The 16,986-nt window shown below is 41.0% G+C and overlaps 1 protein-coding gene across 4 annotated transcripts in view; it reads right to left on the bottom strand.

Moving 5' to 3' along the window:
* TMEM120B (transmembrane protein 120B) overlaps positions 1 to 16,986 on the bottom strand; it is a 419,384-nt gene that overhangs the window by 188,441 nt on the left and 213,957 nt on the right. For all 4 annotated transcript variants that reach the window (XM_044068606.1, XM_044068607.1, XM_044068610.1 and 1 more), the window contains exon 5: positions 10,956 to 11,051. In XM_044068606.1, the coding sequence (XP_043924541.1) occupies positions 10,956 to 11,051 (96 nt within the window). The remainder of the gene's footprint in view (positions 1 to 10,955; positions 11,052 to 16,986) is intronic.

The following is a 16,986-nucleotide window of genomic DNA, read 5'->3' as shown; positions in this document are numbered from 1 at the left end:
GGTAGAGTACTGGTATTGTTGTTTATAGTAAAAAGGAGATGTAAGAGGTTGTTATCAGTTAGTTAGATTTGGGCAGGAGGAAGCTGTGGATTGGTACTGGCCAGATGCTCATTCCCTCTAATCAGGATTGTATAGATTTTTGCGTGGAGATCTAGGCTTCACTTTCTGTGCATTAGAGACCTAGTTGTCCTGACCTCTACAAATCTAAGTTTCACAAATACCAGAACCAAAGAACTAAATCTTCACGAAGAGATAAATAAAATGAGAAGCACAGACAGATTCATCATGCACCACTTCCCCCATTGCTGGAAAAGACCACTCTTCGAGGTTAAGCAGTGCAATACATCATCCTTCAAATGAAAACTGGACAACTGGTTGGGTACACAACCATTTATCCTGGGATTGACTGGTCTAGCCCTTCTGGAGAAGGGGCTGGTTACAGTTGAACTGTTGGTATTGGCAAGGCATAAATAGTCAGAGGAATCAATTACCTTGAAATTCCTAAGAATCCTATAAACAGATTTTGAGGAGAAGAAAAGGAACTTTCATTTTTTTTTTAAACAAACATCTTACTTTTCTACGAGTTTGTGTTGTGACCTTGGCAAATTTTATATATATTTATATATATATATATATATATATATATTTTTTTTTTTTTTTTTTCAGAGAGTATGGGGGGTTCTGCGGTGCAGGAAGGCTTTGCCCGCTGCAAAACAACTGAGTGCTTTGTACAGTGATTTATTTGTTTTGTTTTTTACTGTTACAGTGTTTGACTTGAGACAGATCAGAGTGAAATATCTAAAGTAAGGGGAAGACGATATTTTACAGCAGGTACGATGAATTCAATAACTAGCAAAGACGGACTGTGTCAGCACTTTTAATTTCAGTGCTGGATTAAGAGAAATGTTGCAGAGTTTGGATTATACACAGTACATGGCTTGGGTTAAGTGTGTACAATGAATGGTATACTGACATTATGTATTACATTGCTCTGTTAACACAACAAAACGATTTGTTCAGAGATAAAGGCCAGTTTTCAGTATCTTACAGTATGTTCTGATTTCATCACTTGCAAGCACAAATGTACTTTGGTACACATCAAATGATATGTATTAAATAAAGCGCACGTATCAAACAATATCAACAGCTATGTGGTGAATTAAGTGACCAATATAGTTACATTGGCTGCAGCAGTGCAGCAACTGTTTAGCTTCTGACTGCAGTTTGGAGAATCACAGCAAATCTGAGAAGACATTCTTCCTCTGGCTCAATACAAATGGAGAGGTACATACACTTTCATTTGCACTAAGGCAAAGGTTGCTGCTGGTAATAATGTCTTATTAATTTTTATTAAATAAATATGCAGCTTCAGCATAAATAGACAGAAAACGAGAGGGGAGAGAGCAAAGTAATGTGCTAATCATGCAAGCATAATCCAAAAAATTGCTTAATATCAGTAGACTAAATTGTAATGGATAAAGGATCCCTTCAACTGCTGAACGCCATTAACATTATTTGAGGAGAATGCAAAATGGGACATATAAAACAGGTAGACTTAAAAACAATAAGTGTCAGAAGTATTATAGTTTTGAAAAAACTGAGGCAAACTGGAATACAGCTCAAGGCAACAGAGTATTACTTAATTTACTGTTTAATGAATAAAACCTAGACTGTATCATTAGCTTATGAAATTAAATTACAGCTGTGTTGCACCTAATTGTAGATGTTTGAATAGAGCAACACTGCAGTACTGATCCTTGGGATGTTCCTACCATGCAGAGGCTTGTGTCTGTCCCAATTCCCAGAGTCCAAGGACGGACATCTGGACGTCAGGGAATAAGATAGGCATCTATCGGCACAGTCTTTAAGCCCTTCTAAGCTATGGAGCCCATCCTATCGGAGGCCAGAGGACAGCACGACCCTCACAGTTGTCTAAAACCTGATACAGAGTGACTGTGGACTTGGACACAGAGGGGGGTACAGGGTGGGAATGACAGCTGGGGGGTTGTGCTGGGTACCCTAAACCTAAGGAGCCCAGGCAGACAGAGAAGAATGGGGGTGGGAGTTGGTACTGCAACAATGACCACCTCTGACATCTAAAATTATGGCAAGTGTAACACGACTGTACTATATTCTTCATAGGCATTGTTGCAGTAGTGCTCCTTGGGAGAAATCCCAAAGACACAGATTGGGTGGTTGGCTGTCTGAGGTCCCTGGGGCACAAGGTTTTGTAGAAGGGCAGTAGCAAAACCTGCACTAGCCCTTGATGCAGTGCCTAAATGGGAGTGCTTGGTAAATGTGTGGACCTAACACCAGGTGGCAGCTTCCAAGATGGCCCGAGTAGGGACACCTTTTTAGGAAGGCAGTGGTTGCCACTCTGTGTCTGTTGGAATGTGTCCTAACATATGCTGGTAGTTTCTTTTCATGACGATTTTAGCAAAAGGTAATATAATTAGCTATCCATTTTGAAACTGTGTTCGGAAACAGGGCTACCTTCCTTTCCTTATGCAAAGGTCATCAAAAGTTGATCTGCTCTGTTTGGGAACTGTGTCCTGCTAAGGTAGCACTTGATATGTCGCTGCACATCCAGCGAGAACAGAATTTGTTCAGCTTTATTATAGGCAAAGAAAACTAAGTGTACAGCTTGGTTTAAAGAAAACTCTGACACTACCTTGGGGATGAAGGAAGGGTTAGTTGTCAGGGCAACTCAACCCCTATGGAATACAGTAAAAAGTTCTTTGCACTTAAGGACGGCGGAGTGGTGCAGCGGTAGCGCTGTCACCTCACAGCAAGAGGTTCTCCGGTTCGATTCTTGGCTGGGGAGCCTTCTGTGTGGAGTCTGCATGTTCTCCCTGTGTTTGTGTGGGTTTCCTCCCACTTTACAAAGACATGCAGCTGAAGCCTTTCTCTCCGGGCCTCCTCTGAAAATTGGCTTCATTCCAAGTCGGACTTTCCCAGTTAACAAATGTTATGCAAGTAAAAAAAGTAAAAAAAGACTTGCTGTTATGAGACCCACCTGTTTGAGGTAATTGCTATCAGGAGCATGGTCTTTCACATCAGCATCTTTAGAGGGGCTGAGACAGCCGATTCAAAGGGAAGCAGAGTAAGTTTTTGAAAAAAAGAGTTCAGGTACTAAGAAAGTACAGGATTCCACCTAGGTGATCTCAGATGCATTACCCCTTTAAGAAACTGTTTTAAATGGGGTGGGAGTATAGACAGGGGAGAGAGTAAAGTATGCAAACATAAATGGCAGATGCGTGTACCTTAATGCTTGAATAACAAAAGACCTGCTTGAATAATTCTGAAAGGTATTCCAGCACTTGATTTACGCCAGCATTGTGTGACATTATACCTTTGGCCTGGTACCAAATAGAAACATTTGCTCACTTTGTTAAGTATGGTTTACTGGTAGTTGGCTTTTTTGCCGCTCTCACTTCAGCAGACTAAGAAGCATTGTTTGGTGTTATAATCCAATCCTCCAGGGTGTTAGTTTGAGTGTGCTCAGGTGTGGAAGAATGACAGACCCCTTGTTTTGGCTGAGAGGAAGTGTGTAGCATTTCCCCTCATTGAAGATTAGCAGAAGGGTGACCTCACTTTCAGCAGTACCCAGGGGATTATGGGTAAAGGAGGGAAGGCATACAAGAAGATGTCTATCCATCTGAAGGAGGAGGAGTCTGCTCTTCATGACCTTGTTTCAGGGGGTTCTGAAACAGAACAGAGGAGAGGCAAAAGATCTATACTGGGATATCCCAATTGGTAGGCGAGGTCCAGGAAGATCCCTCTCAAGCATCTATTCTGTGTGCCCAGAAGATCCCTGCTCAGAGAAGCTGCTATGGTGTTCTAGCTTGTGATGTAGGATGCTACTAATGTCAGTTGCAGGTTTTGTGCCAGAAGCCACACCTTTATCGTAAAACTGCAGTCTGTCCAAATCTGCAGGTGCCTGGAGTCAGGTTTCTTTGGAACACTTTTATAGCTAGAAACACCACGATTTCTTTTTGGTTTATGTGTAATATCCTTTGTTTTGAAGTCCAGACTCCATGCACCACCAACTGTCCTAAGTGTGCTCCTCAGACTATGTCGGAGGTTATAGTTTTGTCTACCTCGGGTACACAGAAGCCTACCATTGGGTTCTGCAGCATACACTCTTTCCAACAAATTATTTTCTTTTTCATGAAAGGAAGAAGGGGCACCAGGGTTTATAAAGGTTGTGAGTGTTGTTCCCAAGTGTTTTTTTAGGGAACACTGGAGTTTCCTTGTGTGCAGTTTGTAAGGCGTACCATTAAGATGCAGGATGCCACGTACCCCAGTGCCCAAAGTAAATCCACTGCAGTGACTGGCTGCTTTTCTAATAGGTTCTGCAAACAGTTTATCCAATACAAGATCTTGTCTTGAGGTTGTTGTGTCTTTCGGCTTTTCCCGGTTAGGGGTTGCCACAGCGGAACTCTGGTCCGCTAATGATTGGCAGTTGATTTTTACATACCGAGTTGCCAGCTTTGCCGCACAACCTTCAACGAAGGTACGCCCATTAACACACGTCTCCACGCAGAAGACGCTCTGAGAATCGAACCGGACAGCGTCTTACTATGAGGCGACAACGCTACTGCAGTCCAAGATCTTGTCTTGAGGTAATAAGGCCTTTTGTTGCAATGAGTCTATCAATGTGCCCAGAAAGAGAATTATTTTCTGTGGCTGTAGTTGAGACTTGCAGAGGACGAGACCTACCATCTGGAAGCAATCTATGATGATCTGCAAAGCAGTCAGTCTAATCCAGAGAAATCAACCCTAGAACTTTAGTCATCCAGGTATGGGTAAATGTGAACTCCTAGAGTTCTGCAATGGGCTAGATCCTAGACATTTACAAATACTCTGGAAGCGGTAGGCAGCTCAAATGGTACAACACAGAACTGCTAATGTAATTCTCCTGCTAGAAAATAAAGATATTTTCTGTGTTCTTTGGGTATAGCAACGTGAAGGTATCTTTCAGGTCTAGAGTCACCATACAGGCATCCTAGAATATCATGGACAGTAGTTTTTGCAAGCTTAGCATTTTGAACTTTGTTATGTGAAGGAACTTGTTTAGCTTTGGAAGTCTAGGACTGGTATTCTGGTGCCCTGCTTTCTTGTGACCAGGAATACCCTCGAGAAAAACCCTATGCCAACTTCTCCTGTGGGGACTGGTTGAATAGACCCTTGTTGTAGAAACTCTATTTGGGGGGGGGGGGGCCTCTTGGTCTTTTGGGGGCTTTGGCATTCCTAAAAAAGTTTTTTTTTTCTCTGAACAGGATGAAATAGCCTCTTCTATGATATTTAAGATCAACTGGTCCCTACTAATGACATTTCACTGTTGCAGGAAGGAGAAAAAGTCTCCCTGCTAGGGGGAGGGTGCTGGGGTGTTTTTTTTGGGAGACTGGGAGTACTATGGATAGTCACAGCTGCTCTCTGGAAGCAACAGATCTTGGATCTCACTGGTCTAATTTGTTGATCAGCTTGGCACTTCCTGCTCTTTCTTGCTCTGTTGCCTCAGGGAGGCCTCCCCTTTACTTGCTTTGGAGATAGTGGCCAAAATTTAGAGGGATAGCTATAACTGGTATGGTAGTTAAGAAAAGTTGGCTTTATTTGCAGACGACATTATTTTATACCTGACAAAACCAGAAAGGGGACATTACAGTGCTGTGGAATATACAGAGACAGTTTCAAAACTTTTCGAGATACAACATTAACGAAGCTAAAACAAAAGCAACAGCGGTAAACTATGTATCCACATACAAACTGGTTCAGCAATATCCATACTTATGGGGACATGAGAAAAATGAAGTATTCAGGAGTATGGACTAAAAATGATACACATGTGGAAGCTAAGGATAGGTGGGAAAAGACAAATCAAAAGATAATACAGAAACTGAGGAAATGGACGCTCTGTTATATGGATACAGATAAGATAAAAGCAGTTAAAATGTTTTAGTCCCTTTAGTTTTATACACAAATCAGGCACATTTTTATCAACCAGAGGAGAACTTGTGGATAGCAATTAATAAAGAGCTGAAGGATTTTATATGGACAGGGAAGATGGCAAGAATCAAGTGGGAAAGCTTATTCTTCCATTAGAACAGGGTGGATTGGGATTACCAGAGTTGAAGGGATAATTCAGAGCTACACAGCCAAGCCTCCTATACACAGCACAAGCAGAAAACTATAATTCAAAATGGAAAGAGATGATGATGAGGGGGAGGCTAAAATAACAGGGAGAGACTGAGATTTTGGATGCAGACTTTTAAGGAGAACAATAATAATCACACAGAATATTATATTTATAAAGTAGAAGAAGGTATTATAAGAACTAAGCCAATACGGGAATGGAGAAAGGAGATTCTGCCAGTAGGGATGAACTGCAAATTAAGGATACAGACAATAGGCAAGAGGGGGGCAGGAATATATTGGAAAAAATTGGCAAAGGAATCAAGGTATTGGGAGCAAATAACTAGAGAGGGAAAGATGACAGAATGGGAAGACAACAAGAACTTATTTGGATTGCATGTTAGAGATAGCATTCCATATCAAGTAGTTATATCAGAGTATAGGCAAAGAGGAAGAAATAGGGGGGTACTAAACAAAAGAGCAACACTGGTAGAGTTTTTGATAGAATCTAGAACAGAAGTTGCCATTAAGAAAGGAATAATTAGTAGAGCACATAAAATATTGCATGATAACTGTAAGAATCAGAGGAGGTTAGGAAAGATTGGGAAGAGAGACTGGATAAGCATTTCACAAAGAAACAATGGGGGGATATGTATGTCTACCAAATGTACAACGAATTCTAGAAAATTTAGGATCTTTGCCTGGAAGTGTTTACATAGGTATTTTTATACCCCAAGCAGGCTCCAAAGAATTTTTCCTCAGGCAGACAGCAAATGTTGGAGGGAAGATGGGGAAGAAAGAGATAACTGGGAACATATTTTCTGAAAGTGCAACGAGTTGGTGGACTTTAAAGATTCCCTGCAGTCTGCACTGTTGGAGATGCTGGGTGAGCAAACTGGAGTAACTACGGAAATTATATTTTGAGCTATGATACAGAATCAGAATTGCCTAGATATAGTAAAGCCTTGTTGAGTCTAATTATGATGGCTGCCAAAAAAGCAATTACTAGAAAAAGGAAGTCAAAGTCTAAACCAAACTTTACTAGAAGTAACAAAGATAGTAACAGAGATAAAACTGGAACTGGGATCTTTGGAAAAGGGTAGGAGCAAGTTATAGGAAAAAATGGAAAATGGGATCAATACATGCAGAGGAGGAATGAGGTTTTAAAGTAGGTAAGATTTGAATGAGCTAAGTAATGGTTGACAGACGATGACCAGATATATTAAAAATTATGTATAATATTTGCAGCTACAGTTGTGTTGGCACAGTTTGTAAGGTTATAATGTTTGCAACTGAGATTGTCTTGTTATGGTTTATTTTAATGCATGTCTTACATGAAAATTTGATAGATTTTTTTTTTGTTTTACAAAAAAAAAATTAGAGGGATAATTCCTGTTGTATCGACGAGTGGGAGACAAATAAAATTCTTTAACTGTTAATTTGCTTCCCTTTCTTATTCAGTCTCTCAACATGTGACAGACCCTACGGCAGCTGTTTTACATGATGCATTCATGGGTTTATAGGTCTTTACTAGGCTATCAACCACCAGGGTCTATATAAGAATAGCTGTGCAACCCAACCCGGTTTTGTCAGAGTACACTGAACATCTATATGATAGGGGTATGTTAGCAAGGGGGTAGCTAAGGGTTATGTGGGGGGTATGTTAGTGTGAGATTAGTTAATTGACTGTCTGCCTCTGTCCCTCAGAGACATGGGGGTCAGACTACACATATACACACTGTAACTCAGATTGTCTATGTAAAACTAAAGTCCAATAATTCACTGTACTGACAGACTGCTAGAACACTATACCCACAATGAGTACACCTTAAATTTGTTAAGACTAAGTTCCATACTACCACTGTTGCTTTGCAGACCGTGACCTGTGAAGTGACAAATCACACATCACCTATATTGCATCAATTAGCAGTGAGTGATCCTGTGCAGGCTTTTGCTGAAATCCCCCATGTCTTAGCAATGAACTCTTCTTGTAAGGACTCCATGTACTTTAACATGTGAAAATGGCAGTTAAGAGGTAACTGATGTACAAGACTTTACCAAATATATCAAGCATTCGTCTCTCTCTCTCTGTCACTTAGTAAGTGATGTCAGGTTGCACCCTTGGGGTACCCTTGGCAGATTCAGTAGACACCATACCAAGGGATCTGCCTGTGGGCCACAAACTCTCTATAGAAGCTAGCTGGCTTCCTAGGAACAGGAGGAAGGCAGTCAGGGTTCAGGGAGATATCAAAGACATCAACCAGAACCATATGCACAAGTGGAACAGCTAAAGATCTGGGAGATGGCAGTTTCAGAGGCTCTCTGTAATGATTCTGGGCCTGAGAAAACTCTTTGCTCTCCCACTTTAATGCCACCTCCATCTTGTGCAGTTTCCCCAAAGGATAAGCCCTGGGTGGGGACATAAAAATGATGTCATCTGAATCCAAGTCAGGAAAAAGATTGAGGAAGAAGGTGTCTTAAGAGTCCCTTCCTCATCTTTGGATTCCTAGCCCTCCTAGGAGAGACATCTCTCCTTCTCTTACCTGGAGAAGTTCCTGGAACAGGCAATTGTGACTGGCTGGGTGCCCCCTGGGCTTCATGAAATCCATGAACTCCTGGACCGGCTTAACCAGATCTTGTGCACCAACCTGGGTAGAGGAGGTTAAAGGGTAAGGCAGTGTGGGTTGGGGGAATCTGGTAGGCTTCTTGGGTTTCAGTTTCTGGGGTTTTGGAATCACTGTCGCAGGAAGCAGACCAGTGGCTTCGACCTCTATTCAGTTCCCTTGGAATTCCTCACAATTAACTACCAAGGGAATATCACCATTTCTCAGCTGCCAACACTTGGTCACTGGAAGTCGAGGTCAGTAAAGCAGCTTTGGACCCTACTGACATTGGTGTGATGCTTATCACTGTAGTGTGGCCTCCAGTGTTGGTGGTAGCCAGAGGGCTTAGGGTAGTGTTGGTGAGACCAGGGGGGCTGCAAAGTCTCCTCACCAGAGCTGTTGAGGGAAGGCCTGTCTGTGGATATGAAAGACTCCGTCATCTGCAATATTCTTTTTCTTTGGTTTATCTTTACTTTTCTTAGGGAAAGAACCAACTGATACATGCAGTAAGCCAGGTGGCATTAAGCTGAGGACTCCATGTAGGTTGCAAGGATTTCAATTCTGCATTTCAAGCTTTTTGAAAAGAAACCCAACAGAATTTTGACGACTAGAAATGTTGTGCTCAGGCCCCAAGCAAAAAAAAGAAAAAGAAAATATGAATGAAAATTCTTGGGTGGGATTTGGTTCCCACAATTTAAGCAATTACTAAGCTTTTTAAACATTAATTAGATGGAAATCTCCCCAAGAGTGGGTTGGGAGGGTGGCCTAATGGTTAAGGTGTTTGCCTTACAAACACAAGGTGCAGGGTTTGAGTCTCACAAGGGATAATTGGCTAGGCTTAAAATGGCTCGCAAGGGCAGTTAGCTTAGTACTAACCTATGAACCTAACCTATGAACTTATCTGAATGTAGACTTGACAGAACTCTGCAAAACGAGCCGCTCAATGGACTGTACATATTAGAAACGTGGAGTAGTGCGTTGGACTGCAAAACTAGAAAGAACTGAAGGCGGCACAGATGGAAGGCTGTCTATACTTCGATATCTGTCCTCGGACATCTGCCGGCTGGGGATGATGCAAAGATTCTCCGAATCGGGCAGGTCATGGGCCTCTGCAACAGAAAGACCCACAAAGATCACTACTGCACACTGACTATGAAGACATTTAAAAAAGGCTGAAAAAAAGATTCAATACAGATTTTTATGGTTGAAATTAATCACCTGAGACCACACAGTAGTCATAATGGTAACTACTTAGTTTGCCTTACCATAAACCATGGCTCAGTCCTTCCATCAGAGAGAAAATGGTCCGAATTTCATAGCCAGGAACAGATGATGTGCAATAATACTGTCAGAATTAGTAATGCACTACCTGGAGCAGTTTATAGGGCCCTTCCTTCATCCTACATTACCTCACAACTGTGTTCTGCTATGGACCAAGTCCCACTATCATAGGATGAGGCATCGCACCAAACCACTAAAAAAAGTGTATTGGTTGCACATCATGTTAGGGTACAGTGCACAACTATCACCCCTCACCTATCACTTTCAAATAAGGATTATGAAATTTGTGCCAACATCACAATCTCACCTTTATAGTAGTAGCTAGACGTCTCTTTGCATCAGTACTGAAATAATAAAACTGTAATTCTCTTTCAGCATTTTTACAAAATTTCCTGGTGACAGTGATCAGCCAGGGTGCATATGGCAACAATCAGGTCACAAAAATACTAAAGATGGTGGGTGATACAATTTTTGATTACTGCAAATAACAATAATTCAAGTTACTAAAAAAAGTTAATGATTTCAACAATAATGCTTGCAATATTTTGATATGTGTCTATGACATCTATTACGTTCAATCCCAGTATGTACTGGTACTTAGATAAAGAAAGGGAGCCAGATCAGTGTCACACTTGTATAGTCAAGCAACCAGCCAGTAACTGGTGACCCTTCTTTTCCCAAAGGTATCACATGCCAGTATGCAAACTGTTGGAGCAATTATATCACTTAAAAATACAAAAAGAAAAATACAAGAAAAAAATAATAATGCACATTAGCTGCAATATACAGTTGATGCATTCCTTGATAACACATACTCAACTACTACTGCCATGCTCCGAAAGTAAAGCAAGTGCAGACTGCTGAGCTATGCCTGCACAGGCACACAATAAATGCGACAGCTATACCATAGAACAGAAAAAGCAATAGCACTCCTACCTGTAATTAAGGAAAAACATGCAGGAGACTGCACACAGTAGTAAGATGATGGTCAAATAAAGTTTGAATTTTTCATATTCATCTTTGTAGGCAAACCTATAGATAAATGTTGAGACAGCAATTAAGAAACAGTAGATTTAAAACCATACCAGTGTCTCATTTTTATAGCATGATATATTACCATTAACTAACAGTGCCTGAACTCCATCACCACACATCCACAGTGACTGTGTTCTATCACAAAACGATACATTACCCTTCATCAACAGTGACTGTGCTCCTCATTATCCATCAACAGCAACAGTGCAGTGCAACTGTAATATGTATTACTCTGCCACATCTACTTGTTAACCAGGGAGAACACCGATTCATATGGGACCATTCTCAGGTTCTGCACAAGTACAGAAAAAAGAAAATACAGACATACAGGAAGACAGACTACCACATAACAGAAACAGATGAATAGTAAGAGATGGTAGCAACAATTTACATACTTACAGGAGAGCGCAAGCAATAAAAAGTGAATACAACAATCAACGGACAGGGTACAATAAGTGCAAAAGGCAACTAATACGTAGAGACAGTAGATCACGGCTGTAATAAAATATTATATGAACAGTGGAACAGTAGTGCCATATTATTCAGATAAAGCAGCCTAACTTGTTAATTACAGGTGGTTTAAGGGATGCAAATGACTGACAGTGGGGTTAAATTATCATATGAAAAAGAGATTTGCTAAACTGATGTGAAGATGGAAGAGTTCTGAGGCTCTAAGGTCTAATTTACATTATCTGTAGTGAAACATTTGCATTTAGCTTGTTTAAAGAGATATGAACAAGGTTGTTTCCTGAAATGGATTAATTTCCACTACTGACACTGCAGTATGGCATGGGGGGGGGGGGGGGGCTGTATTACTGAGTTGGCTGTCCTTTGGATGAGAGACATTAGACCAAGAGCCTATCTGCCTGTGTTGGTGGCAGCTCAGGTGGATGTAAAGCATCCAATGGGACTTATTGAAGACAGCAGGGGAAGTTCCCTGATGCACCAGTCAGCATGAATACCACCTCAGGTGTCCCTTGAAAAGAGGCCACTGGCTTAGTGGGATTAATCCAGTCGAAGCTGAAAAAAAAATAAAGAAATAAATTGGCCAAGGACAGGGAGTTGCACATTTGTTTTGTGGTGAAGTCTCAGATTTTGGGTGGTCGTGACACAGGAAGATTGTTCAGTTTCCTTTAGTTTGGTAAATGGGGTGTGAAAGGTTTGATGTGGAGGAAAAGGATCTGAGGCTGTTTGAAAGACAGTCCCCATACAGTCACCTGCCACAGAAAGGGAATTATTCCATGTCGATGAGCTTAATGGACACACATCTCAGTGGGATGCGGCTTCTTTGCAGGATATGTAACCTGTTGGCTTTGCCAAGGATGTGGCAATGATGCTCTCTTTTCGGGGACAGAGCAATATATCTGCAGAAGTTGTTGGAAATTGTTGGGAGTGATGAAAGGTTCTTTTTGGAGGCAAAAGCAATAAGAGGTAGACCATATTCTAGTTGAGGGAGTAGTAAGTCTTTTCCAACAGTTGACTTACCTTCTGGGGAGAGAAAGTGCGAGTTTCTTCTTGAACAGAACAGGCGTGTATTAACTTTAACTTTAATTTAGGTAACTTGTATGTCGTGTTGAAAGTTGAGAGAGTACTCTAACCAGGACTCCTAGGTACCTGTATGCATTGACTTTTTCTAGCAATTTCCTTGTTGTTGACAGGGTTGGTTTTTAAGCTTTTGGGGTGTACCAAACATCATAATTTTGCTTGTGTTAAGAAGAAATTAATGATGTAGGGCAGAGCCACTGAGTGAGGTTTTAGAGGCCTTAATGAAGCTGATCTGAGATGACTATGGGGGACAGGCCAGATCTAGATGACCATGTTGTTTATATGCAGTGTGAAGAAAATGAAAACCTGTGTTAGCATGTCTGGCAGGAGATTTATGTATATTCTCAGATTAACTTGTACAGTATTGCCAGCATGCCTAATTGTGAAAATGTAAACACATTTTTAAAATGTTGACCGTTTCCCTGTTTATACAAAATGTTTGAAGACTCTCAGTGTTTTTGATACATTTCTAATTGCACATGTTTGTGAGGGAGATTCTAAAGTACAAGCTGTCTGTGGAGAATTAGCTGATCAGTAGGTGATGTCATTAAAATACTCCTGGTTGCTATGTGATTATTTGAACAGATAATTGTCAGGAAAAAAATTTAATCAGCTGATTATTTTTAAAATAAGACAGTTAAGACTGTTAAGCTGGACCATAACAGAGACTGCAGAAGTCAGCTGAAGGGCTGTTAGTCAAGTGCAGCAGTTAGTTAAGAGTTGCAGTCAGTTACAGTGCTGCCCAGGGGATACCCAAGAAAAAGGACTTGCCAAAAACTGTAAGCCTGCCTTTTCCTTTCTGTTATGCTTTAGATTAGATCAGGGACAGTATTCTCTAGTTAAATTAGGAAAGTTTAGTTATTTAGATAGAGTTTTTCTAAGATGATGGACTTCTATTCTACAGTTACATTCTTGTAATCATTTTACTTAATAATGCTTTTCATTATTTTACATTGTGGCTGAACAATCACTGTGTGCTTTAGAGATTAGAGTGCTTATACCTGTTTGATACTCCCTACATCACCTCGAATGCTTGGCTGCTTCTGATCACAGCGATCATTTATTTTGAAATTTCATTTTTAATAATGGATCACCATTTGAAGGACATGTAGATCTGTCTGACTCTGGTGGCAGCATTTACCATTTGTACTGGGGAGGGGACACACCTGGAAAAATGCGTCAGGCTTCGCATACGTGTTTGTGTGTGTGAGATTTGAATTTATTTTGAGTGTGATCCAGTCAGAGGTCAAAATTGAACACATTGCTCTTTTAAGTGTATGATAAGAGATTACATTTGGGGTGGACAGTGGTATATACTCCAGTTCCAAGAAATACAGCATGCTCCTGTTGTGCTCTAAAGGGAAATTGTGGAATTTTACTCTTGTGTGCTCTGGTTTTTTTCATGACGCTCCCACACTGGCGTCAGTGGTGAGGATTGAGGCTCCTTAATTACTGATGTCACATTATTAGTGGCAGCCCAGTGGGATATTAACTGGACATCACATACAGTACAAAGGGTAAGCTGGGGAGATTATGTACAAAGAATAGAACAGGAGATAGCATTGAACATTGTGGGACAACTTTGTTGAGAGGGGCAGTATTGGATGGAATGGAACCAAGCTATGCAGCAAATGACAGGTCTGAAAGAAAATCGAAAAGCCATTCTTTTACGTGTGGGCTTATTACCATGTTGAGTAAGGATGCTAGTAGGAGGGAGTGATCTACAGTATCAAAGGCCTTGGTCAAGTCTATACTGATTGTCCCCATTAGCAATGACTGTGCTCAGTCATAGCAGCATACATAACTAGACATCAACACTGTACTGCTGTGTCATAACACAATGCATTACAATCTACAAACAACTGCTGCAGTACTCTGTAATACAGTGTCTTGTAAACAAGCAAACAGCTATATCCTATGACGATGCTTCATTACCATATATGAATTATGGCTGCATTTTGTCATATGCATTGCACTATCAAAAATGGCTATGCTCTATCATAGCACAGAACATTATCACAACATGCCAATATTGAATAATCTCTCTAACATACGGAGTCAACAGAATTAACAAAGGTTATACTCTGCTGCAACAATGAGCACAGACACCCAAAGGCTGCATTCAGTCTCTTACTAGTTGATAGCATATTTCCCAAGACAGCAAACCAAAATCAACATTGTGCTAAGGAGGAGCACAGCTACAAAAAAATAAACAAGGCCATCTAGCAACTGTGTGATGGTAATGACATCAGTGCTGGAGCAGCCATCTCTGAACACAACCACTGTACAAGTTCATAGGTCAATAATGGTCTACGGTACCTAGGAATTGGAAGAAAAAAAAAATGAAACTGAACAGAAAGTGCACTGTATAGTCAAAAGTTTTTAATGCATTAGGTGGCGGCATGTATTAATAATAAAACAATTTACCTTGATTGCTGCTTTTTTCAGTGTAGATTACTTTCCATGCAGGTGACAAATTGAACAAGAAGTAATATTTGAGGCGCTTCGTAGTTAGCTGTGGTGCAGAGGTTAGTATTCTTGCCTCACAGCAAGAGGTTCTCCGGTTCGATTCTCAGTTGGGGTGCCTTCTGTGCAGAGTCTGCATGTCTTCTCTGCAGTCACGTGGGTTTCCTCTGGGTGCTCTGGTTTCCTCCCACATTCCAAAGCCATGCAGAAGGTGGATTGAACACTCTAAACTGGGCATAGGGGCGTGTGTGTGTGTGAGAGGGTGGTATGGATGAACCTACTGTGGCAGGGCTACCCACTTAGCAGTGTAAACCTTGCCTCAAGACTATTGTCACTGTTGAAGTGACACCCCAACCCCATTTGCAAAAATGGGGAAATGTGTTGAGGATGGCTGGTTAGTAGATAGCTCTGACTTCACATGAAGGTGACAAGCCTGGGAACCTAATGTAGATACAGTGCAATGGAAAAGTATTTGCCCCTTCCTGATTTCTTATTTTATTGCATGTTTGTCACACTTAAATGTTTCAGATCAAACAAATATAAATTTTAGAGAAAGATAACCCAAGTAAACACAAAATGCAGTTTTTAAGTGATGATTTTATTTATTAAGGGAAAAAAAAACTATCCAAACCTACATGGCCTTATGTGAAAAAGTAATTGCCCCCCCCAAACCTAATAACTGGTTGTGCCACCTTTAGCAGCAACAACGATCAAGCGTTTGCGATAACTGGCAATGAGTCTTTCACATAGCTGTTGGAACTTTGACCCACTCTTCTTTGCAGAATTGTATTGATTCAGCCATATTGGAGGGTTTCTGAGCATGAAACACCTTTTTAAGGTCACGCCAGAGCATCTCAATTGGATTCAAGTCCGGACTTTGACTAAGCCACTCCAAAACCTTCATTTTGTTTTTTTTAAGCCATTCCATTCATAGGTGGACTTGCTGTTGTGTTTTGGATCATTGTCCTGCTGCAGAACCCAAATGTGCTTCAGCTTGAGGTCATGAACTGATGGCTGGACATTCTCCTTCAGGAATTCATGGTTCCATCAATCACAGCAAGTCATCCAGGTCCAGAAGCAGCAAAGCAGCCCCAGACCATCACACTACCACCACCATGTTTGACAGTTGGCATGATGTTCTTTTTCTGGAATGCTGTGTTACTTTTACGCCACATGTAACAGGTCACACACCTCCCAAAAAGTTCAACTTTTGTTTCATCAGTCCACAAGATATTTTCCCAAAAGTCTTGGGGATCATTAAGATGTTTTTTGGCAAAAGTGAGATGAGCCTTTATGTTCTTATTGGTCAGCAGTGGTTTTCGCCTTGGAACTCTGCCATGCATGCCAGTTTTGCCCAGTCTCTTTCTTATGGTTGAGTCATGAACACTGACCTTAACTGAGGCAAGTGAGACCTGCAGTTCTCTAGATGTTGTCCTGGATTCTTTTGTGACCTCTTGGATGAGTCGTCTCTGTGCTCTTAGGGTAATTTTTGTAGGCTGGCCACTCCTGGGAAGGTTCACCACTGCTCCATGTTTCCTCCATTTGTGGATAATGTCTCTCACCATGGTTCGCTGGAGTCCCAAAGCTTTAGAAATGGCTTTGTAACATTTTCTGGACTGATACATGTCAATTACTTTGTTTCTCATCTGTTCCGGAATTTCTTTAGATCACAGCATGATGTCTTCCTTTTTGGGATCTTTTGGCCTACTTCACTTTGTCTGACGGGTTCTATTTAAGTGATCTCTTGATTCAATAGGTCTGGCAGTAATCAGGCCTGGGTGTGGCTAGTGAAAGTGAACTCCGCTTTCCCAAAATTGTGATTAACCACAGGTAAAAAATGCTTTAACAAGGGGGGCAATTACTTTTTCACATAGGACCACGTAAATTTGGATATTTTTTCCCTTAATAAATAAAATCATCA

This window comes from Protopterus annectens, chromosome 4.part0, assembly GCF_019279795.1.
Source record: "Protopterus annectens isolate FY-2018-M chromosome 4.part0, PAN1.0, whole genome shotgun sequence".
NCBI lineage: Eukaryota > Metazoa > Chordata > Ceratodontiformes > Protopteridae > Protopterus > Protopterus annectens.
The sequence above is the reverse complement of the archived record's forward strand: the minus strand, read 5'-3'. Positions and strand labels throughout refer to the sequence as shown.